The 24,794-nt window shown below is 47.1% G+C and overlaps 7 protein-coding genes across 7 annotated transcripts; 4 read left to right on the forward strand and 3 right to left on the reverse strand.

Moving 5' to 3' along the window:
* Positions 1-147: 147 nt before the first annotated feature.
* I302_102142 (uncharacterized protein) lies at positions 148-3,440 on the reverse strand (the record flags this gene model as incomplete). Its single annotated transcript, XM_065869421.1, has 11 exons — positions 148-561; positions 702-823; positions 902-1,226; positions 1,310-1,602; positions 1,686-1,818; positions 1,879-2,013; positions 2,078-2,675; positions 2,738-2,828; positions 2,886-3,016; positions 3,082-3,341; positions 3,393-3,440. 11 exons carry the CDS (start codon positions 3,438-3,440, stop codon positions 148-150), a joined length of 2,550 nt encoding a protein of 849 aa, XP_065725493.1.
* A 1,043-nt stretch (positions 3,441-4,483) lies between these two features.
* I302_102143 (uncharacterized protein) lies at positions 4,484-6,649 on the forward strand (the record flags this gene model as incomplete). The annotated part of the gene is made up of 6 exons (XM_019187522.1): positions 4,484-4,700; positions 4,771-4,852; positions 4,973-5,334; positions 5,398-5,942; positions 6,011-6,152; positions 6,279-6,649. The coding sequence occupies 6 exons, from the start codon at positions 4,484-4,486 to the stop codon at positions 6,647-6,649; spliced, it is 1,719 nt and encodes a 572-aa protein (XP_019050400.1).
* A 468-nt stretch (positions 6,650-7,117) lies between these two features.
* I302_102144 (uncharacterized protein) lies at positions 7,118-11,307 on the reverse strand (the record flags this gene model as incomplete). The annotated part of the gene is made up of 18 exons (XM_019187523.1): positions 7,118-7,853; positions 7,933-8,048; positions 8,103-8,195; positions 8,251-8,354; positions 8,410-8,476; positions 8,536-8,617; positions 8,660-9,060; positions 9,115-9,228; positions 9,294-9,464; positions 9,513-9,563; positions 9,618-9,769; positions 9,820-9,990; positions 10,041-10,130; positions 10,185-10,323; positions 10,382-10,715; positions 10,780-10,873; positions 10,935-11,153; positions 11,214-11,307. 18 exons carry the CDS (start codon positions 11,305-11,307, stop codon positions 7,118-7,120), a joined length of 3,228 nt encoding a protein of 1,075 aa, XP_019050401.1.
* Positions 11,308-11,844: 537 nt separating this feature from the next.
* I302_102145 (uncharacterized protein) lies at positions 11,845-13,228 on the forward strand (the record flags this gene model as incomplete). Its single annotated transcript, XM_065869422.1, has 9 exons — positions 11,845-11,907; positions 11,965-12,004; positions 12,076-12,240; positions 12,309-12,367; positions 12,430-12,483; positions 12,572-12,632; positions 12,714-12,899; positions 12,991-13,033; positions 13,090-13,228. 9 exons carry the CDS (start codon positions 11,845-11,847, stop codon positions 13,226-13,228), a joined length of 810 nt encoding a protein of 269 aa, XP_065725494.1.
* A 1,027-nt stretch (positions 13,229-14,255) lies between these two features.
* Positions 14,256-16,282, forward strand: I302_102146 (uncharacterized protein; the record flags this gene model as incomplete). Its single annotated transcript, XM_065869423.1, has 7 exons — positions 14,256-14,420; positions 14,519-14,672; positions 14,767-15,320; positions 15,390-15,628; positions 15,693-15,748; positions 15,816-15,992; positions 16,080-16,282. 7 exons carry the CDS (start codon positions 14,256-14,258, stop codon positions 16,280-16,282), a joined length of 1,548 nt encoding a protein of 515 aa, XP_065725495.1.
* A 240-nt stretch (positions 16,283-16,522) lies between these two features.
* On the reverse strand, positions 16,523-18,033 carry I302_102147 (uncharacterized protein; the record flags this gene model as incomplete). Its single annotated transcript, XM_019187526.1, has 6 exons — positions 16,523-16,850; positions 16,945-17,009; positions 17,086-17,616; positions 17,684-17,828; positions 17,884-17,893; positions 17,970-18,033. 6 exons carry the CDS (start codon positions 18,031-18,033, stop codon positions 16,523-16,525), a joined length of 1,143 nt encoding a protein of 380 aa, XP_019050404.1.
* A 1,756-nt stretch (positions 18,034-19,789) lies between these two features.
* On the forward strand, positions 19,790-24,628 carry I302_102148 (uncharacterized protein; the record flags this gene model as incomplete). Its single annotated transcript, XM_065869424.1, has 6 exons — positions 19,790-19,983; positions 20,054-20,494; positions 20,545-21,243; positions 21,294-22,757; positions 22,826-24,327; positions 24,486-24,628. 6 exons carry the CDS (start codon positions 19,790-19,792, stop codon positions 24,626-24,628), a joined length of 4,443 nt encoding a protein of 1,480 aa, XP_065725496.1.
* Positions 24,629-24,794: the final 166 nt, after the last annotated feature.

Below are 24,794 nucleotides of genomic sequence, written 5' to 3' on the forward strand. Positions count from 1 at the left end.
TAGGATGTGTATATGCAGAGACATGTTAAGTACTCCGATTGGCGATTATCGTGAACTTCAGGTTCAAGTGGAAGGGAAACAATTATAGTAGGCGTAGGTGCATTTTGACATGCAGTTTGCATTAGCAACTCCTAGAGACAAGTGATACTACCGGTACAAAGCAGCTCGCTCATCATCTTCACTCTCACTCTCACTCTCTTGCTCTTCCTCATCCGTCTCCTCCTCTGAAGTATCCTCATCATACTCCGGTACGATCGCACTTCTAGGTGGAGCAGTGACAGCCCTGGGAGCGGGCGGCAAATGATCGCTTTCACTCTCCGTCTCATCCCCACTCTCACTCTCACTATTCAAAAACGCATCCAAATCCCTGAACTTGCCTTTAGCCGCAGTAGTGTTCGCACCCAGATTGGGGGTGATACCACGAGGATACGATCCAGCAGGCGAAGAACCGACGGGTGAGATTCCCTGGCGAATCACATTTGCACCTTGGGAGGTGGTCGGGGGGATTGGGTATGTAGGTGTAGGCGCGGGGAGAGGTGTGGGCGCTTGGAGGTTCTCGAACTGGATTTATATAACAATGTCAACTGAGTCTCTTGAGGTTGAGAGATATGCGTTGCTTGAACATTCGGCCGTTCCCCGAATCCGAACTAGATATCACTTCTTCGTAGAAGAGAACAGAGGCAAGGGAAAGATCAGCTCACCTCTGAATCCCTCAGGGACGAATCCGTAGGATCATCCGTCCATTCTGGCAACTCTTCGTATCCGTTCAACTTCCTTCCTGTTATTCTAGACATCGATCCCACCTGATATTCGCTCGCTTGACCTGATCCCGAAAACGCAACCATCAGCTATTGATCGGTCTCAATTTCCAATAGACAGAGATCAGCTGATTGGGACTCACGTTTCTCTGACGAGTCGCCGATCTCTCTCTTCCCCAGTATAACAACTTTGACTTGTTCCCTCCTCAATACCACTCCACCTCTATCTTCCTCTTCTTCTTGCCCATCTTCATCCTCACCACCATTTGGAGTAGCCGAACCCTTCTCATCCCTCACACCTTTCAACAGAGCATGCAAGAATCTCGCGCGATCCCTTACATCGTAGTCGTTATCATACCTTGCTAAGGAGAAGAGGTAGTTGCTCATAAGATTTAGCTGGCTCGCGGAGGGAGATAAGACTAGTAGTTTGGTAGCTAGAGTGATGATCTGTAGTTTCGATTGTGCTGACTGGTAACATGAACGCAACCCATATCAGCAAATCATACCATCAGAAGTGGGAGACAGCGACGGGACACAGAAGATAAACTCGCCTCATTTACAAACCCTTTAATCCCCTTCCGCAAAATATCAGGAACCCACAACTCGACACCTTCCCATCCCAGACCCTTCTTCTCAGATTCCTGAGATGGATCACAAGCTGCGAACTGCCCTACTAGCCAGTACACCGATGCTCGGGCCTTGGGGTTGGTTATCCCGTCTAGCTGTTTCGCTAATTTCGCGACCAACTTCTGCGGAGAGGGGAGTGACGAAGAAGAGGAGGAATTGGTGGAGGAAGAAAGAATGACCGATTTGAGGACTATCACTGCTTGAGCTACTAGCGTGTCTATAGAGATTAGTTTGTCAGCAGATAGTCTGACTATATTGATGGAATAGCAGATCCATGGTGGAAATCGCAATCGCACTCACCTCGTTGACTTTTGAGAAGCCTCATCAAGCTCCTTAACCCACTTGCGGCCACTTCAGGCTGAGTCCTGACTATATAACCAATAGCTTTGACAGCTTCTTCCCCGGTCTTCGATTCGGGGAATTGCACGTAGTGCTATGTATTTAGCAAGCAGTGAGCTTTCAACTCTCACAGCATCGGAGACTCATAACTCACCTTGAACTCCCTAATTGATACTTGGGCATTATCCTTATCTACCAAAGCTACCAATGCACGCAACTTTGATTTCTGGATCGAAGCTGAGTCAGAAGTGTAAAGGAAGAAAGACTGGTGGTGCTTGGCGAACAGCCACTATCCAACATGCTGTATCAGTTCCTGGCTTTTCTGTCATGAGCTGTGAGATTTATAGCCTCACAGGTCTCTCCTCAACCATCGAAGCGATTACATCCCAAGTCAACGCGCTTATCTGCTCTTTACCCAATTTCTCATCGTTCGTCACCCCCGCTAATCTCAATAAGGGCTTCACCAGGAGATCTTGACTTATAATCTTGTGCGCGGAAGGTGCGAGATGATAATATGCATTAGCAGTTGCCAAAACCACCGCTGGATTGCGCGACTGAAAGAGGGGTTTGATAAAGTGAAGGAGCATCGCCAGATCTTCATCGATTCCTGAGAACTCATCTTCACTCTCTTCTTCTTTCTCGTTCGACCCATTTTCGGTCCTGATGGGTGGTTGAGGGATCGAAGAAGGGTTGGTGGAACCGGAGTTGGGAGGTTGTTCGAGCATCATCCTTGCATAGCGGGTTAGTACGCCCAGAGCGACACTTTGACCCCACTCGTCTGCGTCTACTAGGAGCTTGATGATATGTCGGTAGTATGGATGTAGCAGATCCAATCTGTCCGGACATATCTCGATGAATGCTGTCAGGGTCGCTCCGAGGGTGAGAGGGGAGGGAGAGGATAGTAATGTTTGGAGGAGGGGTATTAGTTGTGGTAGGGATGTTGAATCCATTCTAAGCACAGGAATATCAGCTTACACGATACCGGAGCGTCTTGATTGGGGAAGCTGACTTACTCGTATACTTTGGCTAGACCACCTGCGACCGTCTTCCTTACCCAGGGATTACGGTCTGTCACTAGCTTCTTTAAACCCAGCATAACAATACCTGCAGGAGAGAAAAGGGTTAGATCGATAAGCTACGACTGAGCAAGAGACATCTAACCTTGTATGACAGGTACTCTGATCGATGTAAGTACCCTCAACGACATCGACCGGATCAAAGGCGAAGGGTCGGACAGGTCTTTCTGGAATGTGTTGATTGAGAGTAACAACAAATCAGAGTTTGTTGAAGCGCTGTCCTCTCTTTCATAAGCTATCTGCCCAGCGATCATTAGGCTTGAAACAGATGACAGACTTACAATCTCAACAGATATATATACACCAACTTCCTAATCTCTATACTCTGACTGACAACATTCTTAACCACCTGAGCGAAGAAACTTTCCATGTCTCTTCCTTTCGAAATCCCAGCTATGATCCTCTTCATACCTTCCAACCTCTCCCTCTCCACCCTGCTTTCCAGCAGCTTGGATATTTCCTTCAGTCGATCATCACTTAGGTCGTATGGTGTTGAAGATGGGTTAGACCCTGCCAGGAGCGATAGATCTCTTGTGGTTTCCTATACACGACTTCCGTGAGCAGAGAAGACACGTAAGGAGGAAAGTCTTACCTGGAAGTTCTCGATTATTCGCTGGGATAATCTGTTGAGGGCTGCCATGTCGATCTGGCTCTGTGGACCATCTATCAGCAGAATGACAAAAGCTGAACAGATGCTATAGAGTGACTTTCGTATCCCACCAAATGGCTCATACTCATGCTCATGCACATGCTCATCATGATGACAGCATAGGATCTCTCGCTGAAGCGGGCATCGCCGACCAGGGAGCCCAAGTTAGTGAGCCTGATATCTGTCAGCCGTTCGGGGATCGCATCTCCGTTCCGTCGGGCATAATACAGGTGTCCAAAGGGAATCAAATTCAATGGGACCGTGCATGCTTTCTTCTCAGGGTCAAGACAAAGGGGGCTATGCAGGAGGCCCGTGTGCTGATGGACGACTAAACACGGGGATAGCATAGAACAGGGAAAGGGAAAGGGAGAAATCTGTGCGATTAGGATTACTGTAAGATGATTAGGCTAATCTTGATAAGCCAAAGGATTCAAGGTAGGTGTACAAGGAGAGTAAGATATCTATCTCTCTTACTCTTATAGATGAATATAAAACGCCATCTAACAATCTTTCCCTTGTCACGATAACGCTCTCAACACGTTTTGGGGACTTTGACCAAGTGAACTACGAGTACACGTAAACACGAGGAATAATCTGAATTAGTTGCAACGTTTCAATCCAGTCTACGCAGACACCCCCATTTTTATCACAACCTATATAAACAACACCCAAATCAATCAATTCCTTTCTATTCTTCTTTCTTTCTTCAATCCACTTCCTTCACTTATCTTTGCGTATAGCTCACTCGCTCTACTCATCTTCACACAATACCAACAACAGCCTACGGGCAAATATATATGTTCTCAAACAGTCTTTGCAGCGCTCACAACTCGTACCGGTGAGTGATTGATTGTCTTTCTACCCCTCATTCACTACCTGCACCCTTCAAAACACCTTGAGCATAAGCTGATATCATTTCGATGACTTGTAGCGGCATCAAACACACCGCCGCCCCAGCTTTAATATCGCTTTAATCACCTTCACTCTATCTTAGGGTATAAACAAATCAACAACAAACAAATAAAACAAACAAGATGTCACCTACAGCACTTAATCCGATTCAAGGTCATCACGACTCTTTCTCTCTCCCCGTTGCCAATGGTAATGGTCATGTCAAGGATGAGAGCAAAGTCCATGCGACCGCGAGAAGATCGCCTGAAGGTGGTTTGATCAAGGTCGAATCGGATTCGACCAAATATGAGGAAGAAGGTATCAGAGCGAAGTTCACCGATAGGGGCGCGGACGTCGTTAGTGGGTGTCATGCAGCTGTATTTTGCGTTACACACCAAGGATATATAGCTGATGGTTGAATCACGAGTAGAAGGTGCCGACGGGAAATTCTCAGTTAAGAAGACTGAGAAGAATTACGAGTTCTTCACCAAGTCTAAGGTTGGTAAAGTTGGGTGAGTAACATGTTCTTTGTTTCCAGTTCTTCCCATATCATATACATTAACATCGTCCCACCATGCCACACACCCTTCTGTACTTCAGATCCACAGCTGATCTTCGTTTTATCCCTATAGTCTCATGTTAGTCGGTCTTGGAGGTAACAACGGAACTACCGTTCTCGCTACCCACTTGGCCAACAAACATCAGATCTCTTGGCGAACCAAGGATGGTCTTCAACAACCCAACTACATCGGTTCAGTCGTCAGAGCTTCAACCGTTCGACTTGGTATCGATCCTGAGACCGGTAAAGATGTGCACGTCCCCCTGAGCGACATGCTACCTATGGTTCACCCGAACGACTTCGTCATCGGTGGATGGGATATCTCAGGTGTCAACATGGACAAAGCTATGCTAAGAGCTAAAGTCTTGGAATGGGATTTGCAAAGACAACTGGTCCCTCACATGGAAGGTGTCAAACCTCTTCCTTCTATCTACTGTAAGTTCTTCGAACCACACAAATGAAGTGGATCATGAGCTTATCAGATACGAACCTGACTAGACCCCGACTTCATCGCTGCCAACCAAGCTGATCGAGCGGACAACCTCATCCCGGGAGAAGACAAACAAGCTCACCTGGACCACATCCGAAACGACATCCGAAAGTTCAAGTCCGATAACGACCTTGATTCCGTCGTCGTCCTCTGGACAGCCAACACCGAGCGATACGCCGATATCATCGAAGGTGTCAACGATACTTCCGACAACTTGCTCAAGTCCATCAAAGATTCTCACGAGGAAGTATCACCTTCAACCATCTTCGCTGTTGCGTCGATCCTCGAAGGCGTTCCATTCATCAATGGTTCTCCTCAAAACACCTGCATCCCTGGATGTATCGAGTTAGCCGAGAAACACCAATCTTTCATCGGTGGAGATGATTTCAAATCTGGTCAAACCAAGGTGAAATCTGTCCTAGCTGAATTCTTGGTCAACGCTGGTATCAAGCCTCTCTCGATCAGTTCTTACAACCATCTGGGTAACAACGATGGGAAGAACCTGTCCAGTCAAAGACAATTCAGATCGAAGGAGATCTCCAAATCTAGTGTTGTGAGTGGGATCCTGATTATTGCTTAGTGCATCAACTCTCGTAGCTGACGGCTGTGTAACCCTACCAGGTCGACGACATGGTAGCTGCCAACCACCTTCTCTACAAGACCGCTGCTGAACTTACAGCTGAGACTGGCGAAGTTACCAAGAAAGGTGAACACCCCGATCACATCGTAGTCATCAAGCACGTTCCCGCTGTTGGCGATTCCAGTGAGTATTGTCATTCCTCTATGTTTCTCTCCAATCCAATCAATTTTCGTGTACTCCTGTGATAGAACGAAATCGAGGCTGTATAATCTACTTATGGACACTGCTGATATACATCACTACTCGCAGAACGAGCAATCGACGAATACTACTCCGAGCTCCTCATGGGCGGTCGAAACGTCATGAACATCTTCAACGAATGCGAAGATTCTCTCCTGGCCACTCCCCTGATCTTCGACTTGGCCATCCTCGCCGAGCTCCTCACTCGAGTCACTTACAAATCCCTCGACCAAGCCGAGGGTGAGGGTGCTCAAGAGCCCAAACCGCTGTACAGTGTCCTGTCTTTGCTTTCTTACATGCTCAAAGCACCGCTCGTCAAGCCAGGTACGGACGTTGTCAACTCTTTGAACAGACAACGAAACGCCTTGGAAGGGTTCTTGAAGGCTTGTTTGGGATTGGAGAATACCGGGGATATCCTCTTGAACACTAGGATCTGGTAGTTCCCTTATACTGAATACTGCCTCTTGACCTCAGGTGTTGACATTAGGATAGGAAATGCTCGTGAATGCTCGTATACTTTTCGCTGCTCTTTTTGGATAGGGAATAAATAATCTTCGAAGGTACCATTTTATGTCTGATGCAGAAAACGCGTTTTACGCAACAAAAATGATCGGTCTGGTGCACATCGACAGCATTTCGAAGAACGCAAGTCATGATGTTTTCATTATGGATCATCTGTCTTCGTCGAGAGTCAAATGAAATTATTTGCCAAGGTACTATGTATGCATATTATGAGCAGATGACTATGATTGCTAGGATAACGAGAAATGACTACAACATGTTAGGAATACTTGTTACTTGGAGTCCAATGACGTACAGTCTGTCGAGGACGTTGGTATGCTACAAAAGTTTCGGAATGCAGCACAAGGGTAAAGGTTTTTGTGATTGTCCGACTTCACCGCTTCACATCAGCCCTCTCTAGGTTTCTTGCCGCTTCCCCACGGTGCAGGTCTCCCCATGCCCAATCTTTTTGTTCCCCTATTCAACCCTCCCGCACCAGCACCAGTGCCAGCACCTCCTCTTCCAATCCCATTACTCAAAGATGATACCGGAACACTAGGCAGTTTCATCCCTCCTCCCAACATCGGGCTACTCCCCAATCTGGGACTACTCCCCATAAACGGACTACTCCGATCCTTACTCCCATGTCTACTATTACCCCCATTAGGAGGGATGGTCAACCCCGTATCAGGAGGTAATCCCAAACTAGCCATAAGGCTTAGCGAATCCATCCCTCCCTTCTGCAACGAACCGATACTCGTATCTTTCTTCACCGGATCAGGCTGTCCAAAAGTGAATGGTAATATATCTGGCATATTTTTATTGGCAGATTTGATCTTGACAACCTCTCTTTCCATTTTGGGTTCTCTAACACTCCCAGTGCCAGGTGCAGGTTGTCTTGATTTCCCAGAACCAGAAGAAGAGAGACCCATTCGAGCAGATGTGAAGCCTGATTGGACGGCTGAAGCGTAGGGGTTGGATTTCCCATTACCGTCAGAGGGCAGGGCGTACTCGTCCGTGTCGGAGGCCCAGTACTCGGCTGCTCGGGTGGCTTTGGTTACTTCTCGACGGGCGAATCTGTTTGAGTGTTTATCTCGTGGTTCGGGGGCGTCCCAGGTTGAAAGTGGTGGTGCTGCTCGTACACTATACCATGCCAGACATAAATATCTGACTGAGAGAACATCGAATGAGGGTAAAGAGGAACAGGGAAGCTTAGACCTACTGCTTCATTATCATATCCCTAGCTTCGTCTTCATCCGGATGAGGTCTAGCCAACATAGTGGACACGTATCGTCTGACAGCTAGATCGATATCTGGTAGGGTGCTTGATAGTAATCCCTGTAAATCACACAAGATCAGTTTCGTTCACGAAGGTGGAGCAAGACAACTGACAGGTTGATGCCTATTCACCATCCCCACAAATTCACTCGCCTCCTTGTCATTCTCTTCTCCACCCATCATCCGGAACTGACAGTGTGACATGGTCTAAACATTTTGTCAGCTATACATTACACTGTCGTGAGATCGAGACATGACTGACCAGGAAGTTCTGAGCTCTGGTCATAGCTACGTATAACAACCTCCTCTCTTCTGCAATCTCGTGAGCTTCGGTGCACCGATAAGAAGGGTAGGTACCTTGTTCAACTGCAACCGTCGTCAGCTAACGAGTCCTACGGTCAATCTGTCAATGATAGCTCACCTGCAGGTATGAATACGACTGGCCACTCTAACCCTTTCGCAGCGTGAACAGTGGTGATGGTAACTTTCTGTGATCAAAGCGAAATTTCATCAGATCTGCCCACATCGAGTCGTGCGTCACACTCACAGGTTTATCTTTATCATCCTCCCCTCCATCCGTATCAGTCGACAACATCGAAGTTTGCAGGAAGAATGCAAGTGGCGTCATACTATCACCCCATCAGCTCAGCTCGTGGTGTTCTTTGACTCACCTTTCAGAAGCATTCGTCATCTCATCAATCATCTCCTCAGTCACTTTCCCCTTGACAGTGCCGTTAATCTGACTCCTGACAGGCTTGACATCGATATCTTCCTCATCACTCGACAAAATCTCTATCACTCCATCCTCCCCATTAATCGCTTTATTTTTTCCTTTCCCCTTAGACACAGACACTGAAGCAGATCGACTTCGACTCCTACTTCCATCGCTTGTCGATGATTGTCGTCGGAACAAGGGATGTAACCTAGCTTCGGTTTTTATCTTTTCCTCGGCCTGAGCGACATTCACTAGTGCTTCCACAGCCGCTGAACTGGCAGGCAGGAAGCCTTCTTCGGGTATTTCACCTGCCGAGAGCCGCGCTTGTTCTTCAGAGACAATCACACTGTATGATATCTACAACTGCATCAGTACTCGTCAAATTTAAGAAACGATTTGAAGAAGACATACCAATTCCTGCACGTTCTCCCATCTAGAGTCGAAATCCTGCTGAGAAGCTCTCAAATACTCTTCATAACCCGTTTTTTCTATCACCAGTCTGATCAAATCCCCAACAGACGATCCCTATAAGAGAGCTACGTCAGCTGATGCTTCAGTATTCAGTAAGGAACAACCAGATTTCAACTGACCTTCTCCGCAGCCCTCCTCAATTTCCTGACAGCTCCTACAAAACTACCCAGATTCTTCTTGATACTAGCTTTCACTCCGGCAGGAAGTGGTTCTCCATCTATGATTCTCTCCGACAGCTCCATCGGGGAGATTTTCATAGATTTGGCGGCATTGAGGAGGTCCGAGACAGACTATGATGACGTTAGCTGGGGTTGTTCATTCATGGCGTTGTAGCTCACCTTATCTCCAATTGATCGTTTGGGTACATTGACCACTCGGACGAATGCGGGCTGTAACACATGTCAGCTTATGCATCACACCAGATCACCCAAACGGTAGCTCACGGTGAAATCAGGATTATCCGCTAGTTGCAAATACGCCAAGAGATCCTTGATCTCCATTCGTTCAAAGAACTTGTGCCCCCCTACAATCCTATTAGGTATACTATCTTTCTGTAAAGCGGATTCGATAACTCGGGAAAGCGCATTGTACCGTACTATTATTATCGTCAATACCGAAGCTAAGCAGAGTTGGTGGGCAACTCACATAGAATGGCAAAATCTCCATAGTTCAGTGTCCCTCCGGAATACGCTATAAGTCTCTTGATCTCCCATGCTATGAAACTCGCTTCTATGACTGGTGTGCTGAATACTTTGAAAGTGACTGGTGTACTTCTCGGATGGGATGTGAAGAGGGTCTTCTGTATACGAGCGCGGTCTAATTATCGATCAGCTAGATCTCCATCGAATATCAGCCAGCTAGCCTACCTTGAGATACGACCGCATGAGCGGCCGAGAGAATAGCTCCTGTTGATCTGTAATTCTCTTCTAGGTAGATAGCTTGGACGCCGGGGAAATCTGCAAAACATTATAAGCTTAGAATGTCATGTATGATCGCAGACGACAACTGACCTTTTGTCATCTTGTTTAGATTCTCAATCTCCGCTGACCTCCATCCATAGATCGATTGATCCGGATCACCAACCACACTAACACCTCCATGAGCTTTGGCGAAACATCTCATCAATTCATATTGCGTTATATTCGTATCCTATCAATCATATCAGCTTCACTTCTTCCCAATCGATGGGAGCCACACCGAAGCTCACCTGAAACTCATCCACCAATATATGTCTACAGCTCTCCAGCACCCTCGGAGCACTCCTAAAAAGCTTCAAACCAAATACCAGCAAATCGTCAAAATCCAGCGAATTGCTCTCTCTAAGATTACTTTCATATTCACCATACAACTCAGCTATCATCGATAAAGTCGATGTGGAGGCACTTGGATCTTGAGCTGCTCTGATGGCCATTTGGTCGGGAGTTTCCTCTTTGGCTTTGGCTTTGCTGATTTCTGATAGGACAACTCCCTCTTTGAGAGCCATGCGAGATTCGTCGAGTTGCTCTTTACGAGCTTTGAGGAGGGTTGACATGATCTTCTTACTGAGAGAAGACTTGTGTGAGCTGATATCATCTTCCATCTTCCTCACCTGATGAGATAGCTTACCAGTCCTCCGCATCGGCAATGACGAAATTGTTTGGCAAGTCGATGAGTTGAGCATATCGACGAAGATACTTCGCACATGTAGCGTGGAATGTACCTATACCAGGCCAAGACACGATAAGCTATCATTTCTCGGCATGGAGACTGGCGGAGCTTACCCAATACCAAATTATCAGCCTGTTTGTCACCTAAGAGAACCTGTAACCTCTTCTTCATCTCCCTCGAAGCCTTGTTGGTGAAAGTGACAGCGACGATCTCATAAGGTCTATACTGATGATGCTGGACCAGGTAGGCGACTCTGGAAGTCAGGACTCTGGTCTTACCTGATCCTGGACCAGCGAGGATCTGGAGTGGTGTTTCGGGAGGTGCAGTGACAGCTAGATCAAGTCTATGATAAGCTGAGGTGATCTCTTCGACAGTCGCAAGTACCAACTTACCTTTTAGCTGAGCTGCGTTGAGTGAAGCGAGGTAAGGGTATTTCATCTTATCAGGTAAAGTGATATACGATGAGGAAGGCTTGCTATCTCCCATCTTGATGTGTATATGGGGTGTAGATGAAGAAGAAAGTAAAGTCTGAAATGAAATTCAACATACAGTAATCAATCAACCACTGATCACCCACACGTCATGTTTCTGGTTTCTCCCGATCCACTCAACCGAACTGAAATCTAATGTTTACACTTTGGATTTCAGATCGACAGACGCGTTTCCCTGAACTCAGCGTGGTCATCACATGGCAAGCCGCACGGGAATCCGATAATACATGAAATCTGTCTTTTTGGATCACTCGAGGTTGTTTTTTGTAATATTGGATTACAAATGCATTCAACTCTTTCACCAAAGCATAGGCGCAACTGTATATATAAGAGGTCGGATTAGACAGCTATCCGGAGAATAACCATAAATTTTAGATCACTTGGAGTTTACCATCAACCAGAAATTACGGAATATCAATCTACAAGCCTCCATCATCATCATCATCATCATCATTTATCATCAACCATCTTTTGTTTCTAATAAAATATCGCAATACCACATACCCATCATCATCATTATTATACGAACAAAATGCCCACTAGAGTACTAGCGCTTTGTGGATTCACTCAAAACTCATACATCTACTCTAAACAGGTATATATGCTTTCACCTCTTCACTTGAATCAAGCTGAAATTCCTCGACTCATCTAGCTCGGAGCAGTCCGAAAGACATGCAAAGATGTTGAGTTTGGTATGTTCTTACTTCCGCAGCAGTGTGATCCCATGGTTAGACTCAATGCTGATACTTTACATGACTTGTAGTATTCCTCGAACCCCCAATCGTAGTGGAGAAAGCAGATCTTCCATGGGCAGATAACAACCTCGATCAATTCGGTTCAAACGCAACTACCGACGAAGCCGCTCAGACTCCCGAGACTACCCCCAGGGCATGGTGGACCACAGTGAATGAGCAGAAGACGTATAAGAGTGAGCTATCTCTCTCCTATGCGATCTGTGAAATAGCATGTGTAGCTCATATAATGGTCGTGAAACAGAATTCGACGAGACTGTAGCGTTCTTGCATGATTATCTATCGAAGAACGAACCTTTCGATGCGAGTCGTCTAAATCTGAACTCCATAGTGGCCTTAGCTCACATTATGTTGTCGTCCTATAGGGTATAATGGGATTCTCACAGGGAGCAGGTATGGCAGCATTACTATCGGCATTGGTAAGTTGTCTATATGACATGACCCTCAACTTGGATACGTCAACTACCCAGCATTTATACTGACCGCCATCTTGATGGTATGATATAGCTAGAAAAACCAGGACTCCATCCAAATTTCCCTTCCGAGCCCGCTCTACCAAAATTCAAATGTACGTCTCCCTCTCAGAACTATAACCAGCTTCACCGAAGGGACCATCCCAAGAAAGTCAGAGCTGATTCGAAATGTACAGTCGCTATATTCGTAGGAGGTTTCCTACCCAAAGCGGAATCACACGATTTCACCCCCTACTTCCCTCTTCCAGCTTCATTGCCTACGTTACATGTCTTTGGGAGGAACGATACGTTGATAACGATAGAGAGGAGTCAGACGTTAGTTGATAAATGTGAGAATGCGAGGATGGAGATACATGAGGGAGGTGAGTCTTATCAACCATCACTATCCCGGTCCTAGACAGTGGACTATTGGGTGAGCGTAAGTTTATGTGCTGATTGCTATGCGGTGTATAGGGCACTACACGCCGTCCAAAGCATCTTGGAGACATTTCTTCAAGTAAGTCAACTTCACTTCTCCAGTAACACTGGTAGCTAATACTCAATCTGTACTAGCGCATACATAAATTCATTCGGACCAGACGGATCCAATGGCGACGTACCGCCCGTCAACTCCTTTGGACCCTCGGGAGCGAATACCCCTGTCAACTCGAAGGGAGGGGAGGCTACACCCAGGCCATCTACACCTGCTTAGTGAGCAGCACGCTTGGAGTTGCATCCAACAGTATAGATTACATAGACTAGCATCATGCACATTTTGCGGTGAGGTGCTCAGATCAGTAACTGATATCATGATCCGCCTGCGTTACGTCGTACATGGACGGCAAAGGTTGGGATGATCATATTTGATCATTGAGTACTCCACTGTATCGAAGCGGCGTGATTCGTCTGCGAGACAAGTTTGAACCCGGGAGCAATCTTGCTAGATGAACACGCATGCTTCGTTGACCGTTCAAGTCAAGCATCGAAGTGACGGGCTGCCTGCGCAAGTTTGAACTCACTGATGGCATTGCCGATCTGCGTGTGCGGTTGCGCCGTTGTAGAGGATGAAGTGTAGCCCTCGCGTTCGGATGACTAGATATATGTCAAGTACTGCAACCTAGGAGCCGTCAAGTCGTGAAATTATATTGCGAATTTCGAATGCACATATACTGTATCAACATGATCTGGCGGAGGGAGAACAAGAAGAACAAGATCAAAATCCGAGGAGCATCACTTGCCCTGAAGCTGTCAAAGAGATGTTCCTGACAGAATCTTAATTTGATTGGCCCACCAAGTGCGCAAATAACCATAAACCCCTACGACGTACAGGATGTATCCCAATTATCTGGGCACCGAACACGGTTCGCATAGGTGGGTTGCGGTAAGACCAGAAGCATTAAGCGTGCCCCTCCCCTAACCCGAAAGGCCTTCGGACCGGATTTGCAAGTACGAGTCAAGTCACATGAGCTCCTTATCTCCCTCTACGAGGGTGAAAGGGAAAGGAGCAAGACGAGAGGAAATTAGAGATGCCCGCGGCGATTACCCCATATTTACCAAATATCCAATGTTGCCCGCGGGATCGAGTCTTACCAGTATGACGGTTGACCGACTTATCGATTACTTACGAGTAGAACATTATATGGATGATTCATACATATATAAGTATGAGCATGAGTCGCCCGATGATACTAATCTTTTCACCCACTCGTAATCGTTGACATCGCCAGAGTCAAACCAATATGACGTTCGACCACGGACACGAACACGAGCACGAAGGGAAAGATGAGAAAGTTCAATCTCATTCGTACGGCGGCGAGGTTACTTTGAACGATATTGATCCGGAGTATCAGGAGTATGTCCAGCTCAATGAGGAGTTCTCGGGAGAGGCGCTCAAGAAACTTACTGTGAGTTGAGTATCACCTTACATGATACTATGCTATCCGGTACAACATCGATTTTATGGATATCATTGCTAATCTTGGGTATCTATCCCGTGATATAGCGAAAGATCGACTGGCGAGTGATCCCCCAATTGATCTTCATGTACATGCTCTCGTACATCGATCGAGGGAATGTCGGTAATGCGCGATTGTTCGGTGCTCAGACGGATACCAAGTTGTCCAACACTGATTGGAATATTGGTTTATCGCTTTTATGTGGGTATCTGCCCCCTTGTGTATTACCAAATCCGAATACCAAGACCGAACATAGTAATAGTACAGTACTGATACATCCTCAATCGAAACACAGTCATCACCTTCGGATTCGGTGGTCTACCCTCTAACATCCTAGTCAAGAAATTCGGTCCCAAGAAAGTCCTCCCAGTCTTGTTAACAGGTATCGGAGCCTGTCTCATCGGAGCTGGAGCCTCGCACAACAGAGCACAATGGTTCGCTCTCCGACTTCTCCTAGGTCTATTCGAAGCGGGAATGTACCCCGGGTGTACCTACACCTTGACTACATGGTATACCCCCGCCCAGATCCACAGTAGGACGACAATCTATTATCTCGGTGGTGTATTGTCAGGAGCGATCTCAGGATTATTGGCCTATGGGATTGGACAGATGGATGGTAGGGCTGGCCAGAGAGGATGGAGGTATATCTATTGGATCGAAGGTGCCATTACCTTCACTGTCGGTATTATCGCCATGTTCACATTACAAGAAACCCCACAGAAGACGAAGAAATGGTTGAGTGAGAGAGAAAAGAGGTTTTTGGCGTTGAGGTCGAAATATATGTATGGGGGTGGAAGGATGGGAAGTAAAGATGAGTTTTCGTTGAAGGACGCGTTGAAAGCTTTGAAGGTGGGCTACATCCATTCCTTATTTGATACTTAATTGTGGTGTCTCTCGTGCTGATGGGTGATACCTTAGTCCGAACACGTCTGGATCCTCTCCTTCTGCTTCATCTGCAATACCATCGCATTATACGGTTTCTCCCTCTCCTTACCCACCATCGTGAAAAACATGGGCTTCACAGCTGCCAATGCTCAGGCTCTGTCCGCTCCTCCATACGTGTTCGCGGCTTTCTGCGTGGTCGCTTCGGGTCTGTTCTCCGATAGGTACAGGATGAGGGCTGCTACGGTCGTTTTCCCTTCTATCGTTGGGTTCATGTGAGTTGTTCGATTCATCTCATTCTGCAATCGGGCAGCTAATGTGTTATGGGAATGAATATAGCGGAGTACTCATCTGCGTGTTGACTGTCAAGCATAAACACCTCGTGGCTTTATCATGTAAGTGATTCGACCAATCTATCGAAAACAGGATCTGTGCTAAATTATCGAATCCGATTCGTTGTAGACGTCGGAACATGTATCGCCGCGGGAGGTCTATACTGCCTCACCCCAGCTCTGACCGTATGGACAGGCCTGAACACTGCCGGCCAAACCAAAAGAGCAGCAGCAATCTCCATCTCATTCTTATTCGCTGCTATCGGCGGTATCCCCGGATCATACATCTATCTCGCAAAGGAAGCTCGTAGGTGTTGTCTCTCTCAGTCACTCCCTTTTATTCGCATGTGGTATGGCGGAACCGGACTAACGGATGGTGGCTTATTCTGTACAGCCGGCTACCCAACGGGATTCGGAGTTTCCCTAGGACTTATGGGATTAGGTAATATCGTTGTACCCTCGCTCTATTGGGTGTACTGCGGATGGATCAATAAGAAACGAGAGCGGTTGACCATCGAGGAGGTACATGAGAAGTACAGTCAGGAGGAACTGGAGGAGATGGGTGATCTCTCGCCTCTTTATAGGTATGAGCGATAGGCGGTTGTCGGGTTAGAATATGATACTGGGTATTCGGGAATTTGGTTTGGACTGAGTTTGAATCGGGGGATGTTTGTAGGGGTCGTTGGGCGACAAGACGATTGTAATAATTTGGAAATCGAGGGTATAGTACATGCATATGCATATATATGGTATTGCAGCGTCTATATACAACTTTGAATGTTCACAATTCCGAGATACTGCAAACCTTCCTCCCTATGTGATGCTCCCAATGAATGCTCAACTAACAATCCTAAACCCCCCCTTCTCATCCGAAATCTCATCATCCTCATCCGTCCCACTCCGTACCACATTGATGCCCGTCCCACAAGGAACGACGCTCTCCCCCATTTTCTCCCTCAACATCGCCCGAGCCTCTAGACCCGTGCAATGTAATGGTAATACATAATTCGGTGGAGGTCGTACACTCTCAGAGATGAATTGGACGGTCTCTTTGGCGGGTTGACTTTGAATCGGTGCGAGATGAAGGCCTCCTACTATGGCGTGGAGGGGGCGATTGAGCGGGAGAAGGGAGTGGAGGACGTTGCATATGCCTGCGTGGGAACAGCTTTGGGGTTGTTAGTGAGACTTCTAGCGTTCTCAACGGATGGTATCATAGTCATTGGGACTGTCGAGTGAAGGATGATAATCGATTGGCTTACGCGCTGAACACTACTAGGCCATGGCCTTTTACATCGACCACAGCATATCTCTCATCCTTGATCAACTGTCCCTCACATCGTATGCTCAGTATAGCGTCCACATGTCACACCTGAGCAGGCATGAACGATTGTTGCACTCACATGATCATTGAACCACCCTTCCTCCCCATTCTCATCCCTCATCCAAGTGAGTGCCCCTGGCAACCCAACTTCGAAATCCGTAACTCTCTTAATCTCTCCGCTAACTCTCACACCCATCCTATTCCCAAGCTTATCGACCATCTCATGCGGCTGATCATTCAATTGCACCTGACCATGCCGATCCGTAATTTCCTGGAACGTGGGATCAGGAGGAAGCGTGCAGATGGGTATGTACTCTGGTGGTCTGGATATACCTCTCCGGATCGGTCTATCGGGATGCAGATCCACTTGAACCCTATCTATCTCTCCACTATTCGATAGTGGGACAGAGCGAGATTGACGGATTTGTTTTTCTCGCATTTCTAGGATTCTTAGGATCCCACCTGAATGATCTCTGTGCCAATGCGAGAGAACTATCCCGTCTAAGGTTGTTAGATCAACTTTCATAGATTTGATGTTGCGTTCGACGGAATGTGGTTCGGGGCCTGAGTCGAAGAGGACCGTATGGATTCGATCACCTATTGTCGTTCTCTATCACACCAACCTTTGGATCAGTCTGGGCAAGATAATGAAGTACAGATTGGATAGTGTGACATACGATGAGGATCGATAAGCCATGCGCACCACAGCAATAGTTATCTAGATCTACTATTGGTAGTTTTGTCAATGGATCTATCGGGACATCTTTTGACAGGATGTGTTGCGGTAATTCTTGGGTGAATCCTGGTGGGAGAGCTGATAGCCTGTGTGAGTTCAGGTAAGCTAGTGTCATGCAAGGATATGGGTCATTAAGCTTACCACTCCACGACTGATGAGAATTGTCAGCTACATCCTCTATCGCTACAGACGCTCCGATGAACGGGATAGGGATAGGGATAGCTCACAGTTGTCCACTAGGATCAAAAACTCGAGCTTATCCACCGGAGTCAAGTCTAGAGGAGGTGACATTCTGATCTGATTGACCTGCTTTGCTTATTACCACTCGAGATGAATGGACTTGAATTTGCTGGGTTGCTATTCCGTCACTGATTGCAGATGTGTCACTATTACATGTATATCACTTAGTTTATATTGTTCCACGGATTGGTATCCTCGGCCAGCGTCTGCTTCATAGCATACTCGTATGCACATTTATTTGCTATCTACATCTGCTAATGACGCTAGCTTCGATCGCAGCACCGGGGTCTCCAAGCCCAGTACCGACATGTGATCAACACGCGAGACCAGATCTGCACAAGAAGCGGACTTATCGGAGCTATCCAGGTGGCACTCTGCCTGGAAGCCGCAGCGTTATAGCTTGCTTTTGATTGAGTAAAGCGTTCACACGCTCAACAGGTAACAGGTCAATAACCTATCAGTAGTGAGTGAACGAGACATGCATGTTTCACTTTGGGAATCAGCTCACACAAACACCTTGTATGCCCCCCCCTTTCCATCAAGTTGAAAGCGTGTGATTGATTGAAGGAAGAAAGAAGGAGTGCACGGTGCGTGTCACTCATACGCCACGATTACACACGGTGTCATCTTTTTGCTGCTTTTGGTTTTGGTGTTTGGTTGATTTGCCACCGAAGTGAAAATTAAACTTTTTTGGTTGCCAACGTAGCTCTCTCTCTCTCTGACGCGCACGGTGCATGTAATGGTACTGTAGCCAGTATCATCATTACGGTTGTACTGTACTTTGTACATGCTACACGCAATCGCATCTCATCTCATCCATTGATCATCTAATTACCCTTCTTATCATCATCCATCGTTATCACAAGTCCTCGGCAACAACGTGATCGCAGTGAAACATCCTATCCTATCGTATCCTTGGCTTGAGACAGACTGTTCGAGACAATTCAATCGTAGCCGTAGTAGCCTTTTCTTTAAAAAAGAGGCACGGATTCCCATTCAGTCCTGTCCTCTTTTTTTTGTTCTTTCGGCATCATCACTCCTTGCTCTCTCCTCCGACCTATCACCAATCAATCAGTGGTCAATCGAGATAACCATCCCATCAATTCCACTACGTACTACCATCACACAACCCATAGGAACACAGGTCCTTTTCTCTTCTCTTCTCTTCTCACGCCGCTCCGAACCAGCACGGGTACATTGCGAGATACGTTTTTTCACCGACCCAGCTGGACCTCGCCTCGCATTTACCGATACATCCGTTCAGAAGTCGGTACTGCGCCAAGAACGAAGAACTAGTGCAGCAGAGAGAGAGGGAGAGAGGATCATTTTTGACACAACCCGTATGGTGATTAGAGTTTGAGAACAAGGGGAAGAATAGAATCGATTCGTGCTTTTTTTAACGTACGCAAACCTTTTCCTATACTTTTTAATCTTTTCCCGACAACTCAACCTCTCTTGGTCCCTGCTTCCCTCGACACGCAATAGGTTGTCGCCATCTTTGATCCAACGAGGGAGATAGTGCAAAAGATCAATTGGAGCAGACGGAGTTCCGCAACTTTTTCGTTATCATCGCCATATTCCAACTCATCATAACGACATCTTACACTTCCAATTTGTCGTAATAAGATCTTCGACAACAGCGCATCATCATCTTGCTGATTCCATCAAGCTCATCCATCCAATCCATCAACGACACCAACTACCCCTCTTCCCAATGTTCATATAAACGATTATATAATCTGTGAACTAGTGAAATACATTTCCAGTCCCAGCAAACAGTCGCACTTCTGCGAGTCAACCCTCCCAGATGTTGCCGACAGACCCCTCGTCATCATCGTCAGCCCCTACTTCGTCGCCGTTCAGCAAGTCATCTTCACCTGACGGATTTGCGAATGGTGGCGAAGGATCATCAAAGAATCAGCTGTTAGGTCATGAAGGGTATACCAGATCACCCCACGATGTGATGCAGGGGATGCAGGCTTTGCTGGATAGTTTTAATGGGTAAGCACACTCAGCGAGTGTAGCACGATAATCATCCAAGCTGATATTCGATGGGTGATCCGCTTTGCAGCTCCCCATCATCCTCATCCTTCTCGCCGGTACCACGATTTCCACCTAATCCGTTCCCTCCCTCTGCTCCTCAACAAGCTATCAAGCCTAATACACCGCCAACTCAACCTCAACCCCAACCTCGGTCTCAGCAAGACATCAAACCTATCTTTCAAATAAAGCAAGAACCCCAACCATTCCAGCAGAATGTCCCACCTCCCGTTCAACAAGAACTCAAACCTTTTCATTCTATACCTCCTCCCGCCGGTCCATCTAGATTACCCAACCCCTCTGCTGAGATACCACTACCTACACCCACATCATTACAGCCCTCCACTCAATCAAGCGCAAACGGCTCAAATAGTCATGGGGGTCTTAGGTCTGACCCACCAAAGCGGATGTACGAAGTTGATGGTATACCTATGATAACCCCGTCGCTGGATGATCTGACAAATGGAAATAAGTAAGTAGTTTCTGCTTCCAGCTCACCATACATTGCTGATCATATCGCAGCTCCAATCAACTGCTTCTCCAAGGTGATCCTCAATTCTCGGACAAGTCTCGAGTAGAGACGGCCATTCGAGTCATCGTCGACATTCTCCGATTCTGCCCCATCCCTTCTCCGATGCAACCCATCCACCCATCCTTGCACCCGATGCTACCTCGTGACCCCAATGGCAACCTCCTCATGGCTTTTGAACGTATTGCTACATTGCATGGTCTTCGTTTACAGGCTGGAACAACCACCAAAGCAAGTTCGAAGAAGCAATTGCAAGCTGGACCAATACCGAAAGAACACTTGGCATATGTCGAAACCGCCGTCTATATGTCTGGGGATAATGGACGAAGGGTATACGTGTGTAAGAGGTGTAGGAATAGGGAAGCTAGAAGGAGAGCATCAAAAGAGGTCAACAGGAAGAGATTACCCAACTCGGATTCTGATACTTCATCTTCACAACCTAAACCTCGCCAGTCGCTTGTTGCTCCTTCTCAGGATTTCATCACGGGTGAGAACGCAGATCAGTACGATCCTCATAGAAACGGTCAGGTCGTCGAAGAGCCTCCTTGGGATCCTGAACATAGAGATTGGAGGCATGAGATTGTGCTGTTCAACTCACCGCCAGAAGTCAAGATGGAGGATGGGAGTTGTAATTGGTTGCCATTCAGAGTGGTATGTTACGGGAAATGTCATGGAGAGAAAGTAGGATTCAAGTGAGCGGATCTCTTATCGATTGTGGGTCGTGTATCTGACATTCCTGCAGGATCAAATTCACATTGCGGACATGGGACGGACGAATAATCGCTACTTCCACTACCAAACCTATACGTATAACGGATGATCACAAGACTGAACCCAAAACGAAAACCAAGGTGGACGGTCTCACATCTACTCAGTCTCAACCTGCTATGCCCAGACAGAGAAAAGGTCGACAAAGCACTGCGTCTTCAAGACGTCAATCGCCTGCGCCTTCCGAAAGCGAAAGTGTCCAGTCGTTCTCTGAAGCTGGAGCAGTCTTGCAGAAGCAGACTCCCTCGGTACGCGCAGGCAAGCCTTACGAAAGACCTCCATCTCAATCACCCGCGATGGGCACTATTCCAATGGATAATTTCATGTCAAATGGGTTTCAAAGACATGGATCTACCACATCATTACAGTCGCTTCATCAGCAAACGGATGCTATGTCTCAGAGACCGCCGCCGCACCAGCAACAACAACCTGTGGACTTCCCTATGCAACAGGTCAATAATACCGTTAGTCCTGGTATACTGCGTGGCCCCCAATTCCCGCTTAACAACCATATGGATATTAACAATGGTATGCAGAATAACGGCCAACCTCCTGCAATCCCTACCAACTTGACCAGCCCACCATCGCAGATGATGTCGCTCAACGGACACAACGATATGCTGTTCTCCCAACCTATACAATCACCCAACAACTTCATGTCTACTCTGGGCCTGACTGGTCAAACATCCAGTGCTCAGCCATCCATGATCTTCAGCAACGATACCACCGACGTGGAGATGTCGAGTGCGATGACAGGTGGCTTGGATGACATCTTCGCTGCGTCAAGTCATACTTCCATCTCATCTATGAGCGACGGTGGATCTGTGTTCTCAGGATTTGGTGAAGATAGATCATCGGCAATGTTCAGCGAGAGTGGTATACCCCCAGCGTCAGCGACGGATATCGATCAATTCCTGGATTACACAGGTGGAGAACACTCCGACGTGTCCAATCCATTCCAACAACCCATCCAATCTCAACAACCTGATCTGGGCATGTTCCTCAATAATAGTATTTCGCCTCCTGCCGGAAACAACCTACCCCCCTTACCATTTGATCATCTCCACTTGTCTCCCTCTGCCAATCGAATGGACCTTTCTCCGACCGCACAAGCACAGCAAGATCAGTCTATCTCCGACATGTTGGCTGCCATGGCGCAATTGCCTGCTCAGGCTCAGATCACTCATGTTATCCCCGGAGATGGACCTATGGCGGGAGGCACGAAAATCGCCATTGCCGGTAAATTCTTCTCTCCAGGTATGGTGGTTGTATTTGGTCAACGACCTGCCCCGACGGACTTTGTCAGCGATAGTTTCGTTCAATGTAAATTACCGCCTTCGAGCTTCCCTGGTGAGGTCGAAGTTACCGTTCAAGGCGCTTTCAAGATCCCTGGTCAGAATGGTCAGATGTTCAGGTATAATGAGATGGACAAGGATTTGTGAGTACACCTCGGCGTTTGTGCATTTTGGATTCAGGGAATGCTGAGTGCTGATCGGTGGTATGTAGGATGAGACTGGCACTGGAAGTTCGAAATCAATATAACGGATCATCAAGTGATGCAGCTTATCGACTCGCTCATCATGTCGCCACCAGGTCTGCGACGAATAGCGAATGGAGTGAACGATCAAGTTCGAACTCACCCATGTCTGGACCTTCACCTGGGGATCAAGAGGAAATTGACGATCGATCTGATTCCACCGACGGGCACGGGGATAGTAAGAGCTCGACCAAATCCAACGATACACTCCAATCTACTATTATCAATTTCCTGGCTTCCATTGATGAGAACGCCCCCGGATCGTTACGGGCAAGCGGAGCGATCAATCATAAGAACGATGCCGAGCAGACCTTACTTCACATCGCTACTGTCATGGGATACCATCGATTGGTTAGGAGACTGATTGTGGTAGGTGCGCATTTGGATATTCAAGATGTCAATGGATATACTCCTTTGGCATTTGCCGCGCTTTGTGGAAGACATACCTGTGCGAGAGTGTTGGTCGAAGCTGGTGCGTCTTACGATCGACCGACCGCGTACGGGGAGATGCCCTTGGATCTGGCCAAATATTCCGAACATGCTCAAGTCGAGGCGTTGCTCCTGTCTGCTGTGTGGTCTACTTCGGCGTCCACATCCAACAACAACAATGGAGTTGAGGGGATGGCTGGTAATGATGGTGGATCGAATAGCGGATACGAGGGAAGTAGTGTCAGTGAGATTGATGATGATAATCCGTCGTCTGGGTCGGAGGTGGAAGATGAGCTGGATCATCTGGAGAAGATTAGGATATCCAGGAAGAGAAGTGTGAAGAGAGGTCATGGGCATAGTCATTCGAATTCTACCTCACGAGGTAAAGATAAGGGAAAGAACAAGGAGAAAGAGAAGGACAGGTCACCTAAACCCAAATCTAGGAGACCAAGCTTACAACACTCTGAATCTACCGGTACGACCGCGACAGCTACTGCCACTGAGGCTCAAACGCACGTAACGACTAAAGTGGATGATCAACCTCCTCCGCCTTACGCTCCTCGAGAACATACCGAGGCATCATGGATGTCCAGGACATTATCGTCGACATCGCAGAAGATACCTAATGCAGTTTGGGACAGATTACCTATACCTCATAACATGTTTAACCATCCTCATCCTCATACCCCTGAAAAAGGTACTGCCACTTCTGGCGGTACTCACGAAGAACATCAGCAAGGATGGGTAGCTTTCCCCGCCCCGTCCTGGGAAACCATCTCGAAAATGGCCACGAATCCTGAAGAAGTGAAACTTTTCACTCAGGCCATGGCGGCAGCTGCGTTCAATGCTGTTGTTCAGAGTGGAATTACCACACCTGTGAATTCGCCTTCTACCGGTGTTGGGGGAAGGTCGAATGAGGATGAATTGAGGAGATTGAGGAGAAGAAGGAAGTCTGCTAGTGGCAACACTGAAGTCAGGATGAAAGATGGGAGGAGGAGTGGGAGTGTTAGTCCGAGTGAGAAGGTTGTTAAGCATGTTAAACGTGAGTGTTTCTCTCCTTCTCTTCTTATTAAATTCCCATCACGTTCTCCCATGGGTGTCTTTCTCTTTGATCGCGACTCTGTTGAGAATGAGAATTTTGGGATCAAGTAGAAATGAAGGCTTTTGAGTTATTGCTGACTCTGTCTTCACGTGTTACAGGAGATCGCATGCTTTACCTCTTCTGGTTACCCATCTTACTATTCGTAGGATTCTGGTTGATGGTCACTGCTTTACCTATCGCCACGGGGTTCTGTCTGATTTATGCCAGGCAGATCACAAAGGCTATCAAGCAGCGAATGTGACGGTGAAGTGCATCGTGGAAGGAAGGAGGAGATGATTTTGATTTTGTTTGGCTTACGTGTATATATATATAGTATAATAGGTAAGGACGATATCATCTTTGTCTGCGTGTTGATCCCCTCATGCATTTCCATGTCATAGATTATCGGTTGTGTCTGGATTCAGGAT

This window comes from Kwoniella bestiolae, chromosome 1, assembly GCF_000512585.2.
Source record: "Kwoniella bestiolae CBS 10118 chromosome 1, complete sequence".
Taxonomy (NCBI): Eukaryota; Fungi; Basidiomycota; class Tremellomycetes; order Tremellales; family Cryptococcaceae; genus Kwoniella; species Kwoniella bestiolae.